Source organism: Stenella coeruleoalba (genome assembly GCF_951394435.1).
Source record: "Stenella coeruleoalba genome assembly, chromosome: 6".
Taxonomy (NCBI): Eukaryota; Metazoa; Chordata; class Mammalia; order Artiodactyla; family Delphinidae; genus Stenella; species Stenella coeruleoalba.
In genome coordinates, this window is record NC_137151.1 from 63,473,699 (window position 1) to 63,499,901 (window position 26,203).

The window sequence follows — 26,203 nt, forward strand, 5'->3', positions numbered from 1 at the left end:
GCACAGTACAAGGTTTCACACCAAGAAGATGAATGTGTGCTGAGTTGCTTTATACCCATTTGTACGTTCTAAGAGAGGCGATGAGAAGCAGGCTCATTCTGCAGAGAAATAACGTAACAGGCATGGGAAAGGTTGAAGGTCTACCCATAGTTGACAGCAACATTGTTTCCAGCCCCAGAAGTATAGGTGACAGCATTTACTTGGCTGTGACAGTGCTGGCTCGGCCATCCAGGCTCACCAGCCTCTCTGGCAGAGCACAGGCACCAGAGAGCATCATCTGAAGGGACCTGATTCTGGCTGCAGGGAGACCCAAGGTCCCGGTGGCTGAGCTCTCCTGAGTTCTGCAGTTATATGATGGCCCACTAGTTGCATCTGTGAGCAAAAGCCCTCTTTTTGAATTAATATATTTGTCAAATTCTTTGATAATATAGTAAAGATTGGTAGGCACATTTATTACATTAGGTGATCTACAGAAATCCTAGAGACCGTCTTTTATTTTGAGAACATTTCTCACTGCATGCCTCCTCCATTCCTAGCCCTCTGCAGGGCACCAAGAGGAAAAGATGAAAGATGGTAGCGACATACCCTTGTTCCTGAGGGCCATGGCATCCGTTTCAGGAATTCTAAAGAAGAAATGTTGGGGAGAATTTTAGTATACATCACAGGTTTAGAGATAAAATTCAAGAAGTCTTTATATCATTCCGGAACTAAAGTCAAAGTGAAGAATGGCCTTAAGTGGTGGACCTAGAATTAAAGAAATCAAATGTAACATAAAATAAAACACAGAGAGAATGATCTTGAGGGTCAGTGCTATTTATGTGTTTATGGTTTTTTGCTTTAGGTCTTTCTGCCAGAGAATTCTTTGGGACTTTGTGCCTTGATTTGTATTGGCTTGTCAAGAGACAGATAAGGCTTATGTTCGTTTCACCTGAGGACCTAAAAATCGGTCAGAATTTAATAACATTGACCAGAATGCAGACAGAGTCACAGTGGGAACGTATTTGCAAAAGTCAGAATTTCAAGAATGAATCTCACTTTGGTCAGGAGGTTATAAAATAACTAGGAAAACTTTTGCCTATGGCTTAGTCTCAGAAACTACGGCCTGCATACCTTATATCACATGTGAGCCTTACTTCCAAAGCAGAGTAGACATGGTGAGGTAAACGCATTCAAAAATTGTGATGCACAGCTACTCTGATAGTTATCCTGTTAAATTCATCCCATAAGTGAGAGACTTATCCGTCTCTCACGAAGGAGAGACCACCTTAGTGGTAGTTAGTAAGAACGTTTCTGTCTGGCTGTAGAGACACAACGAGTTGAAAAAATCTGTTGTTGTTAAAGCTACTGAGGAACTTATTTTAATAGATGTATTCAATGGCCAGTTATATCCTTATTGCTCTAAGTGTACTATATCAGTTTGCTAGGGCTGCCATAACAAAATACACAGATTTGGTGGTTTAAACAACAGAGATTTATTTTCTCACAATTCCAGAGACCGAAACCAAGATAACACTTGCTGACAGGGTGGGTTCTCTCCTTGGCTTGCAGATGGCCACCCTCTGGTACCTCCTCTTGTGGCCATCCCTCTGCATGTGCACACCTGGTATCTATTAGGGAGTCCAAATTTCCTCTTCTTATAAGGACCCCAGTCTGATTGGATAAGGTCCACCCTAAGGGCCTCATTTTAACTTAATCACTTCTTTAAAGGCCCTGTCTCCAAATACAGTCACATTCTGAGCTACAGGGCACTGAGACTTCAACATACGAATTGGGGACGGGGGGAGGGCCACACAATTCAGCCCATAACAGTAGTAAGTGAAATGGATTAATTAACGTGGTTGGATGTGGTATCTGTGTGCACCATAGTAGAACAGGGGACTGTAGGATTACTTGGGAAAAAAGTACCTATAGGAGTGACATGGACGATGTTAATTTTATTGCTGTACAGTCAATAAGCATTGATAAAAGCAATTTGAAAGTTATAAAAATTATTGATTCATTTTCTTCCCTGGAAAATGGTAGCTTCTATTCTGTTATTTAATATTTAAACCCATGCTGGAAGGAGTAATAGAAATACCATAATAATTGATGATCAGTTTTAAAAAAGGAAATTTTTATAGCACTTTAGGAAAAATGCATATATTCTTGCTTATAGACAATAATTTTAATACTCCAATTTTTTATTTCATGTGTCATAGATTTTTTTAAGTTTAAAGTTTTAAAATTGTGATAAAATTGCTTTCCATTAGACTGCTGAGTTGTGTCTAAAGGAATATTTTTAAAGTATTGACAGTAAAGTTTTGAGTTATCCTGTGCAGTGTATAAATTTTGTTTTTCCTTCTCTCCCCAAAGGAGTTAGCCTGGTTTTTTTTTGTTTTGTCTTGTTTTGTTTTTAATGTCTGCCCTTTCACTCTATCTCACATGTCTTTACCATCTCTGGACATTTCTAGATTGTATTGAGTTCTCAGTTTTTATGTGAATATAAAATTCAAAAATTATTTGAATCCATTCAACAGATATTGAGTAAGTATCTGCAGTGTTCAAGGAAAGCAGTGTGTTAGATGTCATGTGGACCTTAAAGATGAATAAAGCTTAACCTTAATGAGCTGACAGTGTAATGGGGAAAACAAGATGTGTCAAAAATGAGTAGATTATTTTGTAATAACTTTAAATGTCGCATAATCTATAAAAATATTGAATCATTATGCTGTATACTTTAGTATAATATTGTAAATCAACTATACTTCAAAAACAAAACAAAAATTTTTTTAAAAACTCCAAAAAGAAAAAAAATGAGTAGAATGCAAAGCAGAGTGAAAAAGAGGCATCAAGGAGATTGCAGATACTGGAGGAGCTCTGATGTGGGAGGGATTGCCTTTCGCTGTGGCGTTAGGAGAAAGCTTCCTAAAGCAAGAGCCACTTAACCCTCATGTGAAAAGACAGTTGGAATTTCTATAGGAAAATATGGCAAGTGGGCGTATGGGGGAGAGTGTTTTTAGGCAAACATGTATGAACACAGGTGGAGAAGCAGAAAGTGCAGAGATGATTTAGGTATTTACCTTAAGGTAAATAAGTATTTACCTTAAGGTAAATAGGTATTTAGGTAAATACCTCAAAGGTATTTACCTTTGAGAACAGCCAGAGGGATGGGCTAGCATAGGCAGATGGGGCCCGTTGGACCCATATTAAAAGGTTCTAAATGCCAAGTTACTGAGAAGTTATTGCGAAATCATGCAGCCCAGTTAATTCACCTGATAAACCCAACATTGAAAATATTGATCAAGTGTGATTAAATGAGGGAGTTAGCCAAGATTTCTTTTGACCCTTCTTGAGCAGTGGCATGCAATAGAGTGTGTTATGTTGTAACATTCATCACGCTTTCCCCATCTAATTATTGAATTTGCCTATTTTCTACTTCTGTTCCTGGATGCTATGTGAATATAAAATGTCATGAGATTTTAAAAATTCAGCTCGAAGTTTGTTAAATGCCTGCAATGTATAAGGCATAATGCTACTAAAGGTCTAAGGAGGAATAAGGCACATTTATAGCTGTAAAGGAGTTGGTACTGTCATCCCATTCTAACCCATATTATTTCAATTTGGGGGATTGATTAATAAATTACAGTAGGAAGACAGGTTTATGTAGCAATTAAAAATATCAGCTAAGTATCAAACAGATCAGCATTTGAGACCCAGGTCTAGCACTTAATACTGTGTGGACTTGGGCAAATTATTCAAGTTACTTAAGCTCTCTAACTTTAGAGGAATTCCCTGGCAGTCCAGTGCTTAGGACTCTGAGCTTCCACTGCAGGAGGCACAGGTTTGATCCCTGGTCAGGGAACTAAGATCCCACGTGTAGGGCAGTGCAGCCAAAAAAGAAAGAAGGAAAGAGCGAGCTCCCAATGGCCAAAGCAGAAACAGTTTGAACAACAAAATAAACAATGATGTAGTATTGCATTGTAACTCAAAATATTAAAACAAGCAAACAAAAAAGATAACTACTTCAGAGTATTGTTTAAAGTATCAAATAAAAATATGCATATAGAGCAGAACCTTTAGCACAAAGTAATATTCAGGAAATGCTGGCCTTTAAGATTTCTTCAAGGAGTGTTTCTCTTCTCCAGTTTTCTGAAAATGCCCTACATCCTTGGCATTCATGGCCTTCATTCTTCATTGGCAGCTTCTGGCAGCCACGTACAGTTGTGCAGGTTGTAATCTGCTTAAGGTCACACATCTAGGGAAAGAGGTGCCCAGCAAAACTAAGATGGAATCGTGTATCTATTGTGACATTTTCCAGCAGGTGGCAGTAACATGTTCTGGTCTAAAAATCAATATAGTATGACAACTTTCTGACAGATGGAATAATGTGTCTGGAAGAGAAGGCACCTTTTTCTGATGAGCTCAAGGCACCGAGTGGACTGGGAGTGGCCCTGCTTCTGACTGTTCCTCCTCTACTGCCTTCCCCAGATAATCTTCCTTCGCCTGTCTCCTGCCAGTGAGGTTCTTTCTCAGCTGTCTGCACTTATTCCATATACTCTAATTGGGTAATTGAATACACTCTTACTGTTGTAACTATCAGCTTGTTGCTAGTGAGTCCTCAATCTTTCACTCTAGCACAGATTTCTCTTTTGAGAAATGTAGCTGCCTCCTGGATGACTTCATCTGGATGTCTCATGGAAAACTCATATTCCACATGTCAAAGGCCTTATTCACAGAGGAGGCTGCACCTACCAACCCCTCAAAAATGAAACCCAGGCATCATTTTTAAAGCAAGATAACTCTGTTGTTTTTGATCAATATTTTCATGGAAAGGTTAAATTTCACTTTCATGTGTGAAATATGTACCGGGAGAAACAGAAGCCCCTGTGGCTTCCATCCGGAGTAATATTGCCCCAAAACCGTTAGGGTGTGGTATATGCTTGATCTCCCAGGATCCCTCCTAGATCACCTCACTTTTTGTGGTGGGTCCAGAAGGAACCCTGAAATTGGCCTTAACTTCTTTGGGTTTGGAAAAGAAATTCATCCTGTTTTATTGATTTTATACAACCATCCAAATTAGAATATCTGTGAGCTATGCTAGACTTCATTCACTCCTCTACTACCTTTACCTTATAAATTACTAATTTTATGTGTAAATATTATACCTTTTTAATGTGCTCTCTTTCTACTCCCCTTCTCACTAGTCTGTTGTAGGCTTGTTCCGTCCCTCAAATGGAAATTTTAATAAGCTCCTTATTATACTTACTATATAAGATAGTCATCTTATTCCATTATTATATATTTTTCATATACTTGACAGATATCTGTCTAAAGTATGAATTTAATCTTGTTACCCCTATTTCATTCACTTTCAAGGATTCCTGTTACCTACAGGATGGAATTCAACTTCAGTCCATGAATCAGCTCTGACATAACCTTTTTTTTTTTTTTTTTTTTTTTGTGGTATACAGGTCAGCTCGCTCTGACCACATCTTAAAGAAATTCTCCCTCTGTGTGTCCAGGATGCCTGCATTTCCTTATCATTACACACTCTTTTTTGTGTTACAAGGGTCAATTGATATACTTTCTCTGTCACTAGACTATGAGCTTCTTGAGGACCCAACCTGCATATCATCTTTGTATTCACAATGCCTAGAACAGTGCTTGAGACATAATAAATGTTCAAAAGTATGTTGAATGGATGAAAGATGCTGTGGAATGGAATGATTGAAGGAACTTCATAGAGAAGGCTGCACTGAGTTGTGTTACGAGGGAAATGATATTTTTAATACACAGAGGGGGGCGGCTTCCCTGGTGGCGCAGTGGTTAAGAATCTGCCTGCCAATGCAAGGGACGCAGGTTTGAGCCCTGGCCGGGGAAGATCCCACGTGCTGCGGAGCAACTAAGCCCGTGCGCCACAACTACTGAGCCTGCACTCTAGAGCCCGGGATCCACAACTACTGAGCCCACGTGCCACAACTACTGAAGCCTGCGCACCTAGAGCCCACAACAAGAGAAGCCACGACAATGAGGAGCCCACGCACCGCAACAAAGAGTAGCCCCCGCTCACGCAACTAGAGAAAGCCCATGGGCAGCAACAAAGACCCAACTCAGCCAAAAATAAATAAATAAATAAATTAATTAATTAATTAAAAAAGAAAAAATACACAGAGGGAGGAGGTAAAACCTTCCAGGAAAGGGGTTGGGGAAAAGGGATTATAAACCTTCAGCAGAATTGTTCATTCATGAAGCCTTCAAGCCATGATTGGAGTTCTCCTTTTCCCTCAAGTCAGCAGAATTCATCATAAGGAGGTTTCTTCACTTGTCTCTTGTATTTTGATAATTTCCCTTTCTTTCTGGCCTTTTCTTTATGTCGGCATAAAACTTCCTTTTTATTTCTCTAAAGGCAAGAACCCACTGAGTCAGGAATGTACATGAGCTAGCTCAGCACTTTAAATATAGACAAGTCCAAACATTCTCATTTTATTAGTCCCTGCTCCCCTTCCAACCCCTCCCACCTCAGTGACCTTGTGACTCATGAACCCATACTGAGAAGAAAAAATACAAAGTAATAAGGCAATCCACTTTCCTTTGAAATGCCTGGGAGGATGTTCTGACCATTTTAGGTGATCTTATATAGCTCCATGTTCTCTTGGGGAGTAGATGCTAGATTGTGATTGAAAGTTGGCATTTTCCATTCTGACACTTTTGAATATACATATTTTATCTTCTAAGATAATAATTATATATCATGTTAAAGAAATAAATGTATGTAAGAAAAAGGTTTTCATTCTCTTTTAAGCTTAAATTTCTCCTATTTTCCATGTCTTTCCTGGTTTCAAGGTGTTTTAAAGCTAGAAAAGATTATAAACATTATTGAGAGATTTTATTTATTAGGATATTATTTAAACCAGAGCTTGCACCAGTGCTTCTGGAGCTACCTGTCCATCATCAGCAATCTCCTCTCTACCCTCAACCTCTTCCACAAATGCTTTCTCTACTTTCTTGCCTCAACAGGAGCATGACTCTCCCTTGAAAAACCATCATCCTTGAATCCTCCTTGTGTATTTTGAGGCCATTGTTCTTTCTGGCCACTCCTCTCCCACTCTCTTGTTAAAAACTGTGATCATCTGAGGCTCATGGCAGTCAGGTGTACCATTTTGTCCCCCTTCATCACTGTTATTTATTAAATTTCAGTTAAGGTTCCCTTGCTTACCAGGGAGGCTGAGACTTAACTTACAGTCTTTCTCAGCCTTCCAAGCCCTTCCATTAACCTGAAATATCATAGCCTCTGAGTTCCTAGCTTTCCTCTTATTTAACAACTTTTTCCTCTACTCCACTTTAGCTTCCATTTTTATGGTCACAAATGGATCCTAACAACTGTAACTGTTCTACTTCCCAAATCAGTAAAGCGAACAGCTCATTCGCCTTTCTTTCCAATTTGCTTCGCCAAGTATTCACAGTACATACAAGTGTTCCTTAAACTCACCGAGAGTGAGTGTGATGATCCTTTTTCTGTCTTCTGATCCACCGTTCCTTTACTTTCTTCCCTGTCGATCCATCTTGCATGCCGTGGTGTATCATTTCAATCACTCTCTTATTTCTCTTGATGGTAACCTAAATTCCCTAATACCTCTCCCCTCCCACACCTTAGACTACCCTACAATACCCATTTTCTTTTTATTTTTTCCTCACAAAACCTCTATCTGGCTGAAGTCAGCAGCTATCCACTTTCTCCTTGTCTAAAGTAGAACTGTGGAGAAATTGCAGACAAATTCACTCAATAACACCTAACAGTAGCCCTGTAAACTTGATATTACTAACCTCAAATGGGCACCCAGTGCTGCATTAAGCATGGCCACCTCTGTCTGCTCATCTCACGTCCCATACCCCACAGCAATGAACTTAAACTTTCTTCATTGTCTTCCCAATACTCCTCCCAGTTTCTTCAGACCTCACATCCTAACAGAGACAACAGACAATTTCAGATTGAGATGTTCCTGTCTTCAAGCTTCCAAGCATACAAATCACCTATATCTATGGTAACTTCACCTTCCTTCCCATCAGTGACAACCAGAATGCTTTACGTTCTCCTATCTTTGTGTTATATTTGATTCTGCGCTTTGGGTGCCATCTTCTTGCCCCTCTCAGGGATTTTACATCATTGACTTTTCCCTCTCTCCTCAGCACAGCCAACCTCTCCAACTCACTAATCCCTTCAGTTGACTTTTCAACATATGCAAGTCTCTCTCTTTACCACCAACATAAGCAAAACACATCTCTCAAGTTACTGCTCTATTTCTCCCCTTCACTTTAACACTAAACTATTCAAGAAATTATCTTCACCAGCTATCTCTCAGTCAACCCTTCACCAGTTCGATCTGCCTTCCAGTCTTTTTACTTCCACCAAAACAGTTTTGCTCTACAGTTTATATGCATGTTGCTAAACTCAAAGGATATATTATATTTAAGTTCCTATCTAATTTATACTCTCAGTAAGAATTAAATATTGTTAACAATATTCTTCGCTTCTAATTTTCTTCCATCCTTCTTCTTGTCTGCTATTAAATGTCAGCATTTCTTAAGGCTTGGCTCTGGACGTTTTCCTCATCACACTTGAAGCAACTTCATTCACACCTTCTGTTTCAATTACCAACCACTATAACTCAGATGACTCACAAATTACTTGTTCAGTTAAGACCTCTCCACTGAGCTCCAGGACTATCATTCCAATGTCTTTTGAACATCTTGGTACCCAATTCATGGTCTTTCCTTTCTCCCAAATCAGGCTTCTTCTGGTACTCTGACATTATTTAATCATACCACGACTCAGTTAGCTGTGTACGCCAGAAAGAAAAATGAAATTCTCTGTCTTTCTCAAACCTCAGATTCAGCCCATTATCTAGTCTTGTCAGTTTTACATCCTAAATAGCTTTCAGCTTAGTTCACTTCTCTTTATTTCCATCACCACTCTTTGTCGTTGCTTGCCTGGAGCACTACCATACTCTCATAATTGATCTTCTCATGTACATATTGACCTTCCTCCAGTCCATCCAGCTCTTGAGCAGTGGCTCTCAACCAAGTGTGACTTTGCTCCCCACCGGAGATTTGACAATGTTTGAACACACCTTAATGGTCACGGCTAGGGGGCAGCGTTACTAGCATCTAGCAGGCAAAAAGGAGGAAGGCTGCTAAACATCCTACAATGTACAGAATAGGCCCCTCACAAGAAAGAATTATCTGGTTCAAAATGTCAGTGGTGCCAGTGAAGGGACATACAAACTATTATGATCTTAGCTGAGTGAGGAGTTACTGAAGAATTTTTAGCAATTCGTGTGTGTGTGTGAGTGTGTACATCTGCACACATGACAGAATCAGGTCTGCAGCGTGAAAAGCTCAGCCTACCTCTAGAGTAGATTTTGCCAAAGTAGGATATTTATCCTTCAAATATCAGCTGAAGATCTTTTCCCCAGGGTGGCTTTTTATGACTTTCCTCACTAGGTTAATTCCTCTATTTGAGGTGCTCAGAGTGTACGTATCTCTCCTTCGTAATCTGTACATAGTTGCATACTTACATTTATTTATGTGCTTTACTACGCTTTGTCTCCCTTACTAGACTGGAACCTACAACAGATGAATTATAATCCTTTATTATGTTTTATTTAATTTCAAATGAAATTGCACTACTAATGGTTGATTGTTGGAGGTTAGATGTTCAGTGACTAAATCTCTTCCTATAACATACGAGAAAACTTAGTCCCAGATGTATCAAGTGACCTGAAGAAAGTCACGCAGCTAATAAGTAGAGAAGGGAAGGCTTGAATCCAAGCTTCTCATAATCAAAAGCTGTGGTGTTTTTCCCCTCTAAAGTGGTGTTGGGTGCATTTGTTTAAGCCTGTAGATTTTCGCTCAGAGTAAATCTTTTGTAGAAGCACAGTGCATAAAACAGATTAAAAGATTTTAAAGCAGATCATTGCTTTGATTAGAGATAGCTCAATGCAACCTTATCTAAGAAGTTCTTTTCTACACAGTCCCCTTCTTACCACTTGCCAGGGTGCTAAGGAACTTGCCACAGACTGACTTGGATCTGATGATCAAAGAGTAGAAATGGGTCTACTATTTTCGTTTGTGGGTTGTCTGCGGGGCCCCTTACTGCCTCAATATGTGAGGTACTTTTGATAGTTGTGAATTCGGAGTTGAGAATATCAATATAGCATAAGTTAGTGTCATCACTGCCTGAAATTTGCTTAAATGACTTTACCAAATCACATTTCATGTTTCTATATGAAACAGAGAGACGATACTTTCACATTATCTATCAAGTTCGTGGACCATGTTCAGCATTCCGCCCTTTGTCAAAACAAAAATTTTCTGAACAAGAATCACTACTTTTTGAGGCATCTTGATTTTTTCTTTATTTAACTTAGTTTATTTTTGCCAGTGCTAGGAGTTGGATTAAATTGCTGAAACAAGAGCAAATAAACATATCGCATCCATTTCATAGAGTCACTTCATGTGACAGTGGGAGAGGACACCAGACTGAACTGAGTTGGGAATTCTGTGCTCGTCCACTAGCTCAGGAGCTCATGCCACATGCCGTGGCTTGTCTGACACTGTGTCTTGACAACATAAAGCACACTGCTGTTATGAACCTTTGGGTTTTTGCTAATAGTTGGAAACACAAATGTTAAAGGCAATGCCTTGAAAAAAATGGAAACTTCTTTTCCTTTGTTTTACTCCTGTAAATGTTTTTAGTTCCAGTTAAACATTCACAGTGAAGATAGTATATATCATATACTGGGGGTGGGGGGGAGATTTAAAGATGAGATGATTAAACACATGCCAATATTTTCTAATTATATATTGTATGTATGTAGTATATATATTATGTATGTAGTATCTGTATATATATATATATATATATATATATATATATATATTCTGTGTGTGAAAATTAGAAAACATAAACATGCTAAGAAGTTAAGACGTTATTTATCTGAAAGCATTGCCTTTCTAACCATATCATAGATACAGGAAATATACCTACTCTAAGAAATGTTTTAGAGTTTTTAGCTGTCTCTCAAACTTGACTCATTCATGCCAGTGTATTTAAATTGTAACAAAAGTGAAGAGCAATTTATCACATCTTTGTCTGAATGGTTGTTGTTTAGAAAATACCACCTCATGTACAAAAATATAAAACTTGTGAGTAGCTATTAAAACCTTTTTCAATGTATTACTTGATTTAAAAAAGAATACACTTTGCTTCTCAAGTTGTCTTGGCTAATTTACTTATTTTTCACAATTTTTTATTCAAAATAATTAGTCTGATTGACTTGGTTTGTTTTATTGGATTGTATTAATTTATAAAATAAGAAACACTAGACTCCCTGTATTCAAAATATCCTTTATACTTTTTTCCATTGGGAAACTTTTCTCTCTCCAATTTTGAATTACTGTCTCAAAGAAGTAATTTCATAATCTCTATGAACTGCCAAACTGTACTTTTGTATGGTAGCTGAATAGGTTTGGGAGCTCTGTAATTACTAAGTTTATCACCATAGGATGAGCATGACATTAAAGAAAAACTCATTTCCTTCTGTCTTAAGCATATAATGTTGATATATAGCTATTTTTTGAAATCCCTTATGGACATTTCTCAGGCCTTAGGAAGTTGCATCTATTAACTTATATTATGTTGTATTTTGGCTCTTATTTCCACTTTCTCTCTTTTATGAGAGCAAAAAAAGCCACATGAAAGAAAAGCTAATTCAGAAGTGGAACCTGTGGCAGAAAAGTAAACTAAGCGTCAGATATGTGTTTGCCATTCTTGGCTAAGTTATCAACATTTTACCCGAAGCATATTGGAAAGCATCACTCATAGAAACTTCCTCCCTCGCTCACTCCCGCCTTCTAAACCCCCTAAAAACCACATCTGTTTCCCACTGATAGCTTTAACACACATCCCTTTAATGTCTTCTAACAGGAAGTGGAAATTGAGAGAAATTTGTATTCACCAACATTTAAGAGTCAGCCTGGGAGCCAGTCCGATGATTCTGTGAAAGATTCAGACAAGAAAGGTGAGGAAACACCTTTTGAAAAGATGTCACCTGAAAGTGGTCACAGCCACATCTTTGAAGGTTAGCATAATATTTTGATGTGATTTCTTGGGATTATATATTATACAGCATGAGTGGTTAATAAATAAAACCTTAAAAAGTTTTGTTTAAAAATTGGGAAGGAATAGCTCAAGAAACACAATTCAGGGGGAAAAAAGGAAGGTATATTTAAATACTTCTCTCTATACCATATGTGCTTTAATTTTTAAAAGTAAAATATATTTTAATTAAGTATAAATCAGTACAATAAGCATTTTCTGTATTATGCTTTTGGAGCAATGCATTTGACCGTCATTTGACTTTTCCTTTTGTGAAAGAAAGGAAAACATATTTGTCTCTCTGTCTATGGGAAATAAAAGGATAAAATATAAGTAATTGTTGATGGAAAAACAAAAAAAATTTAATGCCTTCAGCATCTCTTTTTCAGACAATTAAACTTAATGTGCTTAATGAATTCAGAATAAAAAGTGACATGAGAATGTCATAATTTAAGGGAAAACCTCTTAAATTTGATTGTTTTACAAATGTCATTAAAAAGTCACTAGCTCATATGTTAGAAATTACACTATCAATATAATTTCAACTATGACAGAAGTGCAAAATATAAATAATTTATTATAAAATACAGATATCGTTTATCATTTCTGATTAGTCACATTCTGGGTTTTTCCATTTTAGCCAAGTAATGCATATTATAGGATTTGTGATGTTTGTTGAAGATCATAATTAGTACAACTTTTAGGACATTCTTTGATATATATATTTATATATAGCCAGCCATCAAGTTACCAGTCAACATGAGCAATGTGGAATATTCTTTGGAATATGACAGACAGGTCACAATTTTGGAAAGCAAATGATACTCTAAAACTTTGCTATTCAAAATGTCTTCTGTGAATCAGACCAGGAGCATCACCTGGAGGCATATTAGAAATGCAGAAACTTGGGCCCCTCCCCAGTCCTACTGAATCAGAATCAACATGTTAACAAGATCCTCAAATGATTCGTGTGCACGTTAAGGTTTGAGAAGCTATACTCTATGATAGTACAGGCTGAACCTCAGAATGATTTACATATGATTTAGCCCATTCTGTTTCCAATTGGTTTAAGTATGTAATTTGCAGTGGGAGGTGGTGTGGAAAGAATAAAGGGGAGTTTTCTAAGGATGGGCCAAGCGTGGTCTCTAAATACCTTCAAATGAGAATCTCAATCTCTCTTTTTCATTTTCAATTAGTTTTGGTATGCCCAATTGATATCCTAATAGGATTAGTATCAGTCTTGAAGAATTTACTCCACGTATTTCTAGCCTTGTGATTAAACTTTGTGTGCACTTGGCTGAATGGAAAAGAATTAGATTAGCAGAGGCCAAAAACAGGGAAGCTTTAGGGAATGATTTATGTTCTGATGATGCTGGCCTGTGGAGATCTTAGCACAGGGAGGTGTATATGAGGTTGGCAAACTGATCAAAGTTACATGAGATAAACAACTCTCATCTCACCCTACTTCTCCTGTCCCGTGTTTTCTTTGGTTCCCCTGCAAAGCTTCTTAAAAGTCTCTTTAATTTACAAGCTTAGAAAAGGCAGTCTTGGAGGGCAGCTATAATTTAGTTTCAAGATATGACTTAGAGGGGAGGAGTCAAGATGGCGGTGTGGGAAGATGCGGAGTTAGCATCTCCCCACAACTAGGGTGCCTGCCGGCAGCTAGCGGGGAACTCTGACCCCCAAGGAGACAGGAGGAACCCCAGAGTGAATTGGTAGGATGTAGGGGGACAAAAGGGGGAGGAGAAGTGGAGGCCATACAAGATCCACACCCTTGAGGCCAGGGAGATCAGGAGAGACAGGTGGGAGGGACTCTCTAGGAACCGTGGGAGAGGAGTGGAGGGCAATCGCCTGGCCCACTCAGGCTGGGGAGTCTGCTGAGCTCCCAATCCACTTCCCACCTCTCCAAAGCCCCATCCAGGCTGCGTGGGTTATGGGGGCATAGGAGGGAGTCTGAGGGGAGAACAGGAGAGGCAGGCGGGAGGGGCCCTGTGGGAGGAGCAGGAGAAGAGGAGAGGGCGATTGCCCTGCCCACTCAGCCTGGGGAGCCTGCTGAGTTCCCAGGCCAATCCCCTGCCCTCCAAAGCTGCCTTCAGGTCACGTGGGTCCTTGGGGGCATAGGAGGGAGGCCCAGGGGAGAACGGGAGAGGCAGGCGGGAGGGGCCCTCCCAGACCCCAGACCGGAGGAGCAGAAGTGAGGATGGTGTTTGCCCTGCCCACTTGAGCCCAGGAAGCCTGCTGGGCTCCCAGGTGAGGTCCCCTGTCCTCTGAGACCAAGAGTGGGGCAAGCCTGGGCCCCTTCTGTTCCTTGAGCCTAAGCCCCACCCCCTATATCCCCTAGGGCATTTTCCACCCCTGTGGGTCCTGAGCATTGGCTCTGCCCACCACCCAAACCTCGCCCTTGTTTAGACCCCACTCTCCACAGCTGAGTCCTTCCCCTCCCACTCCCTTACCCCCCAACCGTGCCCTTTTTTTTTTCCTTCCTCCTCTTTTTTACTACTGTGGTACTGTTGTACATTCTGGCTGTTGATTCATCTATATTTTTATTTTTACATTCTTTCTACCAATCTGTTAGTTCTTAGTCTAATTTAATTTTTTACTTTGCTATTCTCTTTTTTTTTTGCTGCTCCACGTGGCTTGTGGGATCTTGATTCACGAGCCTGGGGTCAGGTGGAAGCTCCTGCAGTGGGAGCTCTGAGTCCAAAACACTGGATTAACAGAGAACCTCAGAATCTAGGGAATATTCATCAGAGTGTGGTCTCACAGAGTTCCTCATCTCAGCACCAAGACCTAGTTCTACCAATAGCCTACAAATTCCAGTGTTGGAAGCCTCAGGCCAAACAACCAGTAAAATAGGAACACAATCCCAAACATAAAAAAAAAAAAAAAAAAAAGGGGCTTCCCTGGTGGCGCAGTGGTTGAGAGTCCGCCTGCTGATGCAGGGGACATGGGTTCGTGCCCTGGTCTGGGAAGATCCCACATGCCGTGGAGCGGCTGGGTCCATGAGCCATGGCTGCTGAGCCTGTGCCTCTGGAGCCTGTGCCCCACAGCAGGAGAGACCACAACAGTGAGAGGTCAGCGTACTGCAAAAAAAAAAAAAAAAAAAGGCAAAAAAATATGTCACAGATGAAGGAGCAAGTTAAAAACCTGCAAGATCAAATAAATGAAGAGGATATAGGTAATCTCCCTGAAAAAGAATTCAGAGTAATGATAGTAAAGATTATCCAGAATCTCAGAAATAGAATGGAAGCACAGATTGAGAAAATACAAGAAATGTTTAACAAGAATCTAGAAGAACTAAACAACAAACAAACAGAGATGAACAACACAATAACAGAAATGAAAAATACACTAGAAGGAATCAATAACAGAATTACAGTGGCAGAAGAACGAATAAGTGAGCTGGAAGATAAAATGGTGGAAATAACTGCCGAGGAGCAGAAAAAAGAATGAAAAGAATTGAAGACAATCTCAGAGACATCTGGGACAGCAGTAAATGCACCAACATTCGAATTGTAGGGATCCCAGAAGAAGAAGAGAAAAAGAAAGGGTCTGAGAAAATATTTGAACGGATTATAGTGGAAAACTTCCCTAACATGGGAAAGGAAATAGTCACCCAAGTCCAGGAATCACAGAGAGTCCCATACAGGATAAACCCTAGGAAAAACACAACAAGACATGTATTAATCAAACTAACAAAAATTAAATTCAAAGAAAAAATATTAAAAGCAGCAAGGGAAAAACAAAAAATAACATACAAAGGAATCCCCATAAGGTTATCAGCTGATTTTTCAGCAGAAACTCTGCAGGCCAGAAGGGAGTGGTAGGATATACTTAAAGTGATGAAAGAGAAAAACCTACAACCAAGATTACTCTACCCAGCAACGATCTCATTCAGATTCTATGGAGAAGTCAAAAGCTTTTCAGACAAGCAAAAGCTAACAGGATTCAGCACCACCAAACCAGCTTTACAACAAATGCTAAAGAAACTTCTCTAAGCAGGAAACACAAGAGAAGAAAAAGACCCCAAAAAACAACCCAGAACAATTAAGAAAATGGTAATAGGAACATACATATCGATAATAACCTTGAATGTAAATGGATTAAATGCCCCAACCAAAAGACACAGACTGGTTGAATGGATACAAAAACAAGACCCATATATATGCTGTCTATAAGAGACCCACTTCAGATCCAGGGACACATACAGACTGAAAGTGAAGAGATGGAAAAAGATATTCCATGCAAATTGAAATCAGAATAATGCTGGAGTAGCAATACTCGTATAAGATAAAATAGGCTTTAAAATAAAGATTATTACAAGAGATAAGGAGGGACAAGATATAATGATCAAAGGATCAATCCAAGGAGAAGATATAACAATTATAAATGTTTATGCACCCAACATAGGAGCACATCAATACATAAGGAAAATGCTAACAACAATGAAAGGAGAAATCAACAGTAACACAATAATAGTAGGGGACTTTAACACCCCACTTACACCAATGGACAGATCATCCAAACAGAAAATAAATACGGAAACACAAGCTTTAAATGACACAATAGACCAGATGGATCTAATTGATATTTATAGAACAGTCCACCCAAAAGTGGCAGAATACACTTTCTTCTCAAGTGCACATAGAACATTCTCCAGGATACATCACATCTTGGGTCACAAGTCAAGCCTTGGTAAATTTAAGAAAATTGAAATCGTATCATGCATCTTTTCTGACCAGAACACTATGAGATTGGAAATGAATTACAGGAAAAAAACACAAATACATAGAGGCTAAACATGTGCTACAAAATATCCAACAGATCACTGAGAAATCAAAGAAGAAATTAAAAAAATACATAGAAACAAATGACAGCAAAAACACAATTACCCAAAACCTATGGGATGCAGCTAAAGCAATTCTAAGAAGGAAGTTTATAGCAATTCAGTCTCATCTCAAGAAACAAGAAAAATCTCAAATAAACAATCTAACCCTACACTTAAAACAACTCGAGAAAGAAGAACAAAGAAAACCCAAAGTCAGTAGAAGGAAAGAAATCATAAACATCAGAGCAGAAATAAATGAAATAGAAACGAAGAAAACAATAGCAAAGATCAATAAAACTAAAAGCTGGTTCTTTGAGAGGGTAAACAAAATTGATAAACTCTTAGCCAGACTCATCAAGAAACAAAGGGAGTGGACGCAAATCAATAAAATTAGTAATGAAAAGGGAGAAATCACAACTGACACTGCAGAAATAAAAAGGATTATAAGAGACTACTACAAACAACTATATGCCAATAAAATGGATAACCATGAAGAAATGGACAAATTCTTGGAAAGGTACAATTTTCCAAGACTGAACCAGGAAGAATTAGAAAATATAAACAGACCTATCTCAAGTAATGATATTGAAACTGTAATTAGAAATCTTCCAACAAACAAAACTCCAGGACCAGATGGCTTCACAGGTGAATTCTATCAAACATTTAGAGAAAAGATAACACCGATCCTTCTCAAACTCTTCCAAAAAATTGCAGAGGGAGAAACACTCCCAAATTCATTCTACAAAGCCACCACCACCCTGATACCAAAACCAGAAAAAGATATCACAAAAAAGAAAATTCTAGACCAATATCACTGATAAACATAGATGCTAAAATACTGAACAAAATACTAGCAAACAAAATCCAACAGCACATTAAAAGAATCATACACCATGATCAAGTGGGATTTATCCCAGGGACACAAGGATTCACCAATATACACAAATCAATCATTGTGATACACCACATTAACAAATTAAGGAATAAAAACCATATGATCATCTCAATAGATGTAGAAAAAGCTTTTGACAAAATTCCACACCAATTTATGATAAACACTCTCCAGAAAGTGGGCATAGAGGGAACCTACCTCAACATAATAAAGGCCATATATGACAAACCTGCAGCAAGCATTATACTCAATGGTGAAAAACTGAAAGCATTTCCTCTAAGATCAGGAACAAGACAAGGATGTCCACTCTTGCCACTCTTATTCAACATAATTTTGGAAGTCCTAGCCATGGAAATCAGAGAAGAAATATAAACAAAAGGAATACAAATTGGAAAAGAAGAAGTAAAACTGTCACTTTTTGCAGATGACATGATACTTTACATAGAAAATCCTAAAGATTCCACCAGAAAACTACTAGAACTACTAGAAATCAATGAATTTGGTAAGATTGCAGAATACCAAATTAATGCACAGAAATCTCTGGCATTCCTATACACCCACAACGAAAAATCAGAAAGAGAAATTAAAGAAACACTCCCATTTACCATTGCAACAAAGGGATAAAATACCTAGGAATAAACCTGCCTAAGAAGGCAAAAAACTTGTACTCAGAAAACTATAGAACACTGATGAAAGAAATCAAAGATGACATAAACAGATGGAGAAATATTCCATGTTCCTGGATTGGAAGAATCAATATTGTGAATATGACTCTATTACCCAAAGCAATCTACAGATCCAATGCAATCCCTATCAAACTACCAATGGCATTCTTCACAGAATTAGAACAAAAAAATCTTACAATTCGTATGGAAACACAAAAGACCCTGAATAGCCAAAGCAATCTTGATAAAGAAAAACAGAGTTGGAGGAATCAGGTTCCCTGACTTCAAACTATACCACAAAGCTACAGTAATCAAAACAGTATGGTCCTGGCACAAAAAAAGAAATATAGATCAATGGTACAGGATAGAATGCCCAGTGGTAAACCCATACACATATGGACACCTAATTTACAACAAAGGTGGCAAGAACATACAATGGAGAAAAGACAGCCTCTTCAATAAATGGTGCTGGGAAAACTGGACAGCTACATGTAAAAGAATGAAATTAGAACACTACCTAACACCATACACAAAAATAAACTCCAACTGGATTAAAGACTTAAATGTAAGACCAGACACTATAAAAGATCTTTTTTGACCCACCTCCTAGAGTAACAAAAATAAAAACAAAAATAACAAATGAGACCTAATGAAAATTAAAAGCTTCTGAACAACAAAGGAAACCATAAACAAGACAAAAAGACAACCCTCAGAATGGGAGATAATATTTGCAAATGAAACAACAGACAAAGGATTAATCTCCAAAATATACAAACAGCTCATGGAGCTCAATATCAAATAAACAAACAATCCAGTTAAAAAATGGGTGGAAGACCTAAATAGACATTTCACCAAGGAAGACATACACATGGCCAAGAGGCACACGAAGAGATACTCAACATCACTAATTATTAGGGAAATGCAAATCAAAACTACAATGAGGTATCACCTCATACTGGTCAGAATGGCCATTATCAAAAAAGCTAGAAAAAATAAGTGCTGGAAAGGGTGTGGAGAAAAGGGAATCATCTTGCCCTGTTGGGAATGTAAATTGATACAAACACTATGGAGAACAGTATGGAGGTTCCTTAAAAAAATAAAAATAGAGCTACCATATGACCCAGCAATCCCACTCCTGGGCATATACCCTGAGAAAACCATAATTCACAAAGAGTCATGTACCACAATGTTCACTGAAGCATTATTTACAATAGCCAGGACATGGAAGCAACTTAAATGTCCACTGACAGATGAATGGATAAAGAAAATGTGGCACACATATACAGCGGAATATTACTGAGGCATTAAAAGAAATGGAATTGAGTTATTTGTAGTGAGGTGGATGGACCTAGAGTCTGTCATACAGAGTGAAGTAAGTCAGAAAGGGAAAAACCAATACTGTATGCTAACGCATATATATGGAATTTAAAAAACAAAATTGAGGGCTTCCCTGGTGGCGCAGTGGTTGAGAGTCCGCCTGCCAATGCAGGTGACACGGGTTCGTGCCCCGGTCCGGGAAGATCCCACATGCCGCGGAGTGGCTGGGCCCGTGAGCCATGGCCGCTGAGCCTGCGCATCCAGAGCCTGTGCTCCGCAACAGAAAAGGCCACAATAGTGAGAGGCCCGCATACCGCAAAAAAAAAAAAAAAAAAAAAAAATTGATACTGATGAACCTAGTTGCAGGGCAGGAATAAAGAGGTAGACACAGAGAATGGACTTGATAGCACGGGGTGGGTCAGTGAAGCTGGGGCAAAGTGAGAGTAGCATCGGCGTATATACATTACCGAATGTAAAGTAGTTTGGCTGGTGGGAAGCCGCAGAATAGCAAAGGGGGATCGGTGCTTTGCGATGACCTAGAGGGGTGGGATAGGGAGGATGGGAGGGAGCCTCAAGAGGAAGGGGATATGGGGACATGTGTATGCATATGTCTGATTCTCTTTGTTGTGCAACAGAAACTAACACGGTATTGTGAAGCAATTATAATCCAATAAAGATGTATTTTTTTAAAAGAGATATGACAAATTTAAGAGTGATCACAGATTTCAATTTCCAGGTATACTGAAAAAAGAAACATTATAGGGAAATTGCACTAAGGATGATGATAGCAACCAACTTCATTTTAATTTTATCTGCACATTGCCCAAGAACTCTAATCCCTATGCATCACTGGGGTTTTTTTTTTTTTTTTTTTTTTTTGCGGTGCGCCGGCCTCTCACTGTTGTGGCCTCTCCCGTTGCGGAGAACAGGCTCTGGACGTGCAGGCTCAGCGGCCATGGCTCACAGGCCCAGCCGCTCCGCAGCATGTGGGATCTTCCCGGACCAGGGCACGAACCCGTGTCCCCTGCATCGACAGGCGGACTCTCAACCACTGTGCCACCAGAGAAGTCCATCACTGCTTTTTAAAAGAGAAACTTCTTTTATTATAGGATCCTTTTTTTCTTTTTTATAAATGTATTTATTTTATTTATTTATTTTTGGCTGTGTTGGGTCTTTGTTGCTGCGTGCAGGCTTTCTCTAGTTGCAGCGAGCGGGGGCTACTCTTAGTTGCGATGTGCGGACTTCTCATTGCGGTGGCTTCTCTTGTTGCAGAGCACAGGCTCTAGGCACGCAGTCTTCAGTAATTGTGGCACATGTGCTCTAGAGTGCACGCTCAGTAGTTGTGGCACATGGGCTTAGTTGCTCTGAGGCATGTGGGATCTTCCCGGACCAGGGCTCAAACCCGTGTCCCCTGCATTGGCAGGCAGATTCTTAACCACTGTGCCACCAGGGAAGCCCCATTATGGGATCCTTTTACTTCTTCCATGGTGGCTAAAATTTTTCTCTCTGATGGAATGATCATAAGCCCTTTTAATACTTAGAGTTAATTCATAATCTTGACAAAACCTACACAACCAAAGAGTATATTGATGTTGTCGTTCTGCTGCAAAGAGAATTTTTTCCAAGAAGATAAATACAAGTGACTAAATAAAATATGATAACTGAAAGATGTCAGAGTTTATACAATTATATGAGTGACTATAATGGCCTTGCTTATTAGTTAAACCGCTTAAGTAGCCTCAAGCATTTCATACTTGAAGGCATTATTTATTTATAGCTCTTTCATAAACAGTAGAATTTTTAAAATAAACTAACGATAGATCATTAAAATGTAGCTACCTAATGTACTGCATTGTTAGAATTTAGTAAAATCAATGTAAATTGATAGTCCCATCTCAGGACTCAGGAAGAGATCCCTGATGGATTAGTTCAGTCCTATTTTCCTCAACTGCAGGTCCCAGGGAGCAGCACAGAAAGGCACTGGGATTTCCCCAGACTCCTTTCTATGTTTGATGAGCCATCTCAGGTTGTGTTTAATTGCTCTTACCACCCTTTTCTTAGGTTTGCTAAGATTTCCTCACTGATCTACGGGTGTCAAATAAAACACAGTACTGTGTGTACACATTAGTGCATTCCATTCACATTTTCTGTGGTATGTACTCTAGCAGTTAATTATTCCAAAGATTCTAGGAAGACATGGCTCATTTGAAATTAAATGTCAAGCGTGATAAATCCATAATTTGACAAATCTGGATGATGTGATAGGTATGAGAAAAAAACAAATTTATATAAATGGTTTTGACGGAAGTATCGTAGGGATATAAAAAATCTGATTTGTGGAATTTCCTTTAGAAATTTAAAAGCCGATAAGTTAGAAAGTGAATATTGAGAGCCTTAGGTACTGATTTACATGGTTTGATCTACTTAGGTTTGATCCACCTGTACATAGTGTAAAACATCTACTTTTTCTGCTGAAAAATTCTGGTCCAAGGGATGCTTCACATATCACAGGTGATTAGGTAATGTTTATCAAGTTTAAATTACTTGGGATTTTTTTATATGACAGTTACCTGCTTTTCACTTTTATTCTCTAAACCATAATTTTAATATTAATTTTCTAAGTCATCAACATGTAAAATGCTAACAGATAAAGCATACATTCAAAGTCACTTTTTTTTTTTTTTTTTTTTTTGCCGTATGCGGGCCTCTCACTGTTGTGGCCTCTCCCGTTGCGGAGCACAGGCTCCGGACGCGCAGGCTCAGCGGCCATGGCTCACGGGCCCAGCCGCTCCGCGGCATGTGGGATCTTCCCGGACCGGGGCACGAACCCGCGTCCCCTACATCGGCAGGCGGACTCTCAACCACTGCACCACCAGGGAAGCCCCAAAGTCACTTTTTCAAGCCTTTTGTGATAAACCTTTACCTGCTGTAGTTCTCTTTTTATTATGCTCCATTAAAGCTAAATTCATTCTTTATTCTTATAGTGGCCATTCATCTTCTCTGACACATTTTACAAACAAACTGAGTGTTCTGTTTTTTCAAATTTTATAGTGCTCTTTAAGTGGTGGAATCCTTTCAATTATTAATGTTTCTACAATATTGATGTAGGTGCACTATATATATTTGTGTGTGAGTGATTATTATTTACATATCTCATTTGTTGTTTAAAATTAGGCATTTTAGAGTAGTGATTTTTGTGATACAAAATTGATTCACATGTATGCTGTCCAATGTGATAACACTACTAGCCAATAACCACTAATGTCAATTAAGCACTTCAAAAGTAGCTGGTGAGACTGAGCAACTTATTGTGAATTTTATTGCACTTTAATTAACTTAAATACAAGTAGTCACTCTTTTGGACATTATAGTTTTAGTAGATGTCATTTCTCCAAGAAACTCATTGTCTACCTTTTGCACAGGAAGGGATCCAGACGATAGTTATTCATTTTGTTACCCTGTCTCCGCAAATTTATCCTTCTTAAAATATATGTGGATAAATGTAAAGAAAATTTGTGTCAGCAAAATAAGCAAGTAAGCAGCAATAATCCACATAGTAAAAAGATTGTCTTCGAGTTCTAGTGACAGTCTCTTCTGTGCAGTATTTCCTAGTGAAAAAATTAAGAGAAACGTAGTTTCAACTGTGTTCCCTTCTCAATGCACTAAAAAACAGTGGTTTTATAATAGAAACAGAAATATCTACTGTGAGGCTATGCATTTTTCTATAACATTTCTAGACCTTAATTGTCTTGGGAACATGAATCCTCTCAGGTCAGGAAACAACCCATTCTCTAAATTCCTAAGGTCAACAAAGTTAAATGAAATGCCGTAACAGGATGCTTTAAAATTAACAGAACCATTCCTTTAATAAAAAAGGGCTTCATTTGGAAGCTTATAAATAAATCAGACATTTAGTCACAGAGCATCTCCTGTGACGGCTATCAGCACCATTTGTTCTGCTCTGACTGATGTGTTCTCTCTAATGAAACTCAGAGCACAGGTTTTCAGCTTAGTCTCTGGACACCCCATGGTGAACCCTAGACTCTCAACACCAACTTCTGCTTCCAGACTTGCTTCCTTCCCTGTTCGTACCTTCTTTCACGCCCCCAGACAATCTTCTGAAAAACAGCCATGTTATTTTGATTCACACAGGAGACATTTCATCAGTAAAAATATTGTTAGTGAATCACCATTTAAAATAATCCTGAGGTGGGTGACGTCCTTTCCAAAGTGAAGAATCCTTTTGTCACATCAAAAGGATTTGCTATGTTTGATCTGTTTACTCAGTTTGGAGTTGTTTTTTCTCTTTCTTAAAGTGGGTTTCATCTGCAGTTTTTCAATGACTCCCACATGGCCCTTTCAGTCCCTTTTATAGTCAGTGAGTCAAAACAAATTCCAGAGTTAAATCATGGGCTCTGCTGGATGGGGCAGCTGGGAGTTTGCTATTCTGAGGAAATTGTAATGAAAGGTCTATTCATTAAGTCTTTCACATGGTAGCTATAAATCAGCACCTTGGAATGCTGGAAAATTTCCATTGATTAATAATCAAAATCCCAGGAAATCATTTTAAGCAGGGACATGGTCATACTTAATTTTAAAACATGATGCCATCAAAGAAAGAGAACAACAAATAAAAATATCCCACTTGAAAACCATTCATTCATCTTACTCCCTTGCAATTGGAAAGAACTAAATATTATTTTTAAATATTCTGATTGTAGAATCAGAAAGGTATATCTGTTCCTAGAGAATATTTTTTATGCACTGTTTTCATTTGTCCATTCATTCATTCAGCAAATATTTTTTGAGTGGTTACTTGAGCCAGGTACTCGTCTAAGTGCTTGGGAACATCCATGAATAAAACAGACAAAGACGAGAAAAAAGAAAAAACCCTGCCTTTGTGCAGCTTGTATTCTAACAGGGAGAAACGCACAATGCACAATAAAAAATAGTTGAAAAGTAGATTACATACCAGAAGGTAATAAGTACTATAGAAAATATAGACCAGGATAGAATGGATGGCTCTTGGTGAAGGACTGCAGTTGTAATTGGGGTGGTCAGGGTCAGCCACAACAGAAAGATGACATTTAAGCAAAGACTTGAATAAAATATTTTCTCTTTTTCTTTATCCCTAGGGGTATACAAAGTCATATTTTTAAATGTGTTTAAGACAAATATATCCATGAAGATTTGAGGCAGAATCCTCCCTGGGTGATGCCAAGCCCCATGATCTGAGTTGACTATATTGCTGGTTTCTATGCCGTTACTAGAAGCAGAGGAAAGATATATATGGCAGTAAAACCCTTACACCTTACCACTGTCACCAATGCAAAGTGTGTGACTATTCCTCCCTTTGTTCCTCAATACACATCTTATACATTTGGAGTATTTATTGCTCTCTTTTGATCTCCAGAGAACAGGCCCAGATAGGAGACAAAGAGTTCAGGCAGAATCACAAGGCTGGCTGAAGACTTGGAGCCCACACATGGGAGCCGAACTAGAAGTGGTTATTCTAGGGAAAGGGACATGAGAATTGTGTTACCTAATAGGTTTGAAATTAGAATGTCAGTACAAAAGTGAAACACAAGAACCCCACATCTTAACCTGAGTTCATGATTTCATGTGTCTCTCCAGGTTGGCATGGCTCAGATGACCGTCAGTGTTTCAAAATAAAGGCAACGTTAGAGGTTCATGAATGTGTTAGGTCCACATTGGAGAGGTTCGATGACCGGTGTTGAAGATGCAATCCTAGCTGTGTTTAAGCAAAAAACCTAGTCACTAAGGATTAGTGCATGACTAAGAAAACTCATTACTTTGAGCTGGTGATTTTGAGGGAAAGGGAAGAAGGAAAGAAGAAAGGAGGAGAGGGACAGAGGCAGAGAAAGGGACAGAGAGAAACACAAGTAAGAATGGAGGAAAAAAGGCAGGAAGATACAGAGAGGAAAAAGCAGTTCTAAAACACTTTTGAGAAGTAGCTAGAATCCAGTTATTAAAGAACTATTTTTGGTGTCAGAGACAAACACAGAGGGAGAGCAGTAGCAAAATCCATAAATTCAGCAGATGTTTACTGAACGTGTACTATGGACCTGCTCCTGTGTTTGGTATTGGGGAGTATGTGAAGACCCACTCTGTCGCTGAGTGATTTTATTTTAAGAAAGGAAGCAGGTTCATAAACAAACATCATCTTTAAAGGATGAACAGTTCTATCATGGAAGGACACAGAAGAAGCCATGTGTGCCTGAACCTGAGATGCTTTGTACAAGTGCTGATTTTCTTTTTCCTTTTCTCTTTTACTTTTTTTTTTTTCCGCTGATTGTGAAGTATGATTGGGATTTGATCAAGAAGAGAAAGAAGGGATGTTTGAG

General features: G+C 38.7%; 1 protein-coding gene across 1 annotated transcript in view; it reads left to right on the forward strand.

Moving 5' to 3' along the window:
* XIRP2 (xin actin binding repeat containing 2) overlaps window positions 1–26,203 on the forward strand; it is a 604,615-nt gene that overhangs the window by 489,954 nt on the left and 88,458 nt on the right. Inside the window, exon 6 of the mRNA XM_079924291.1 lies at window positions 11,966–12,119. Within this exon, the coding sequence (XP_079780417.1) occupies window positions 11,966–12,119 (154 nt within the window). The remainder of the gene's footprint in view (window positions 1–11,965; window positions 12,120–26,203) is intronic.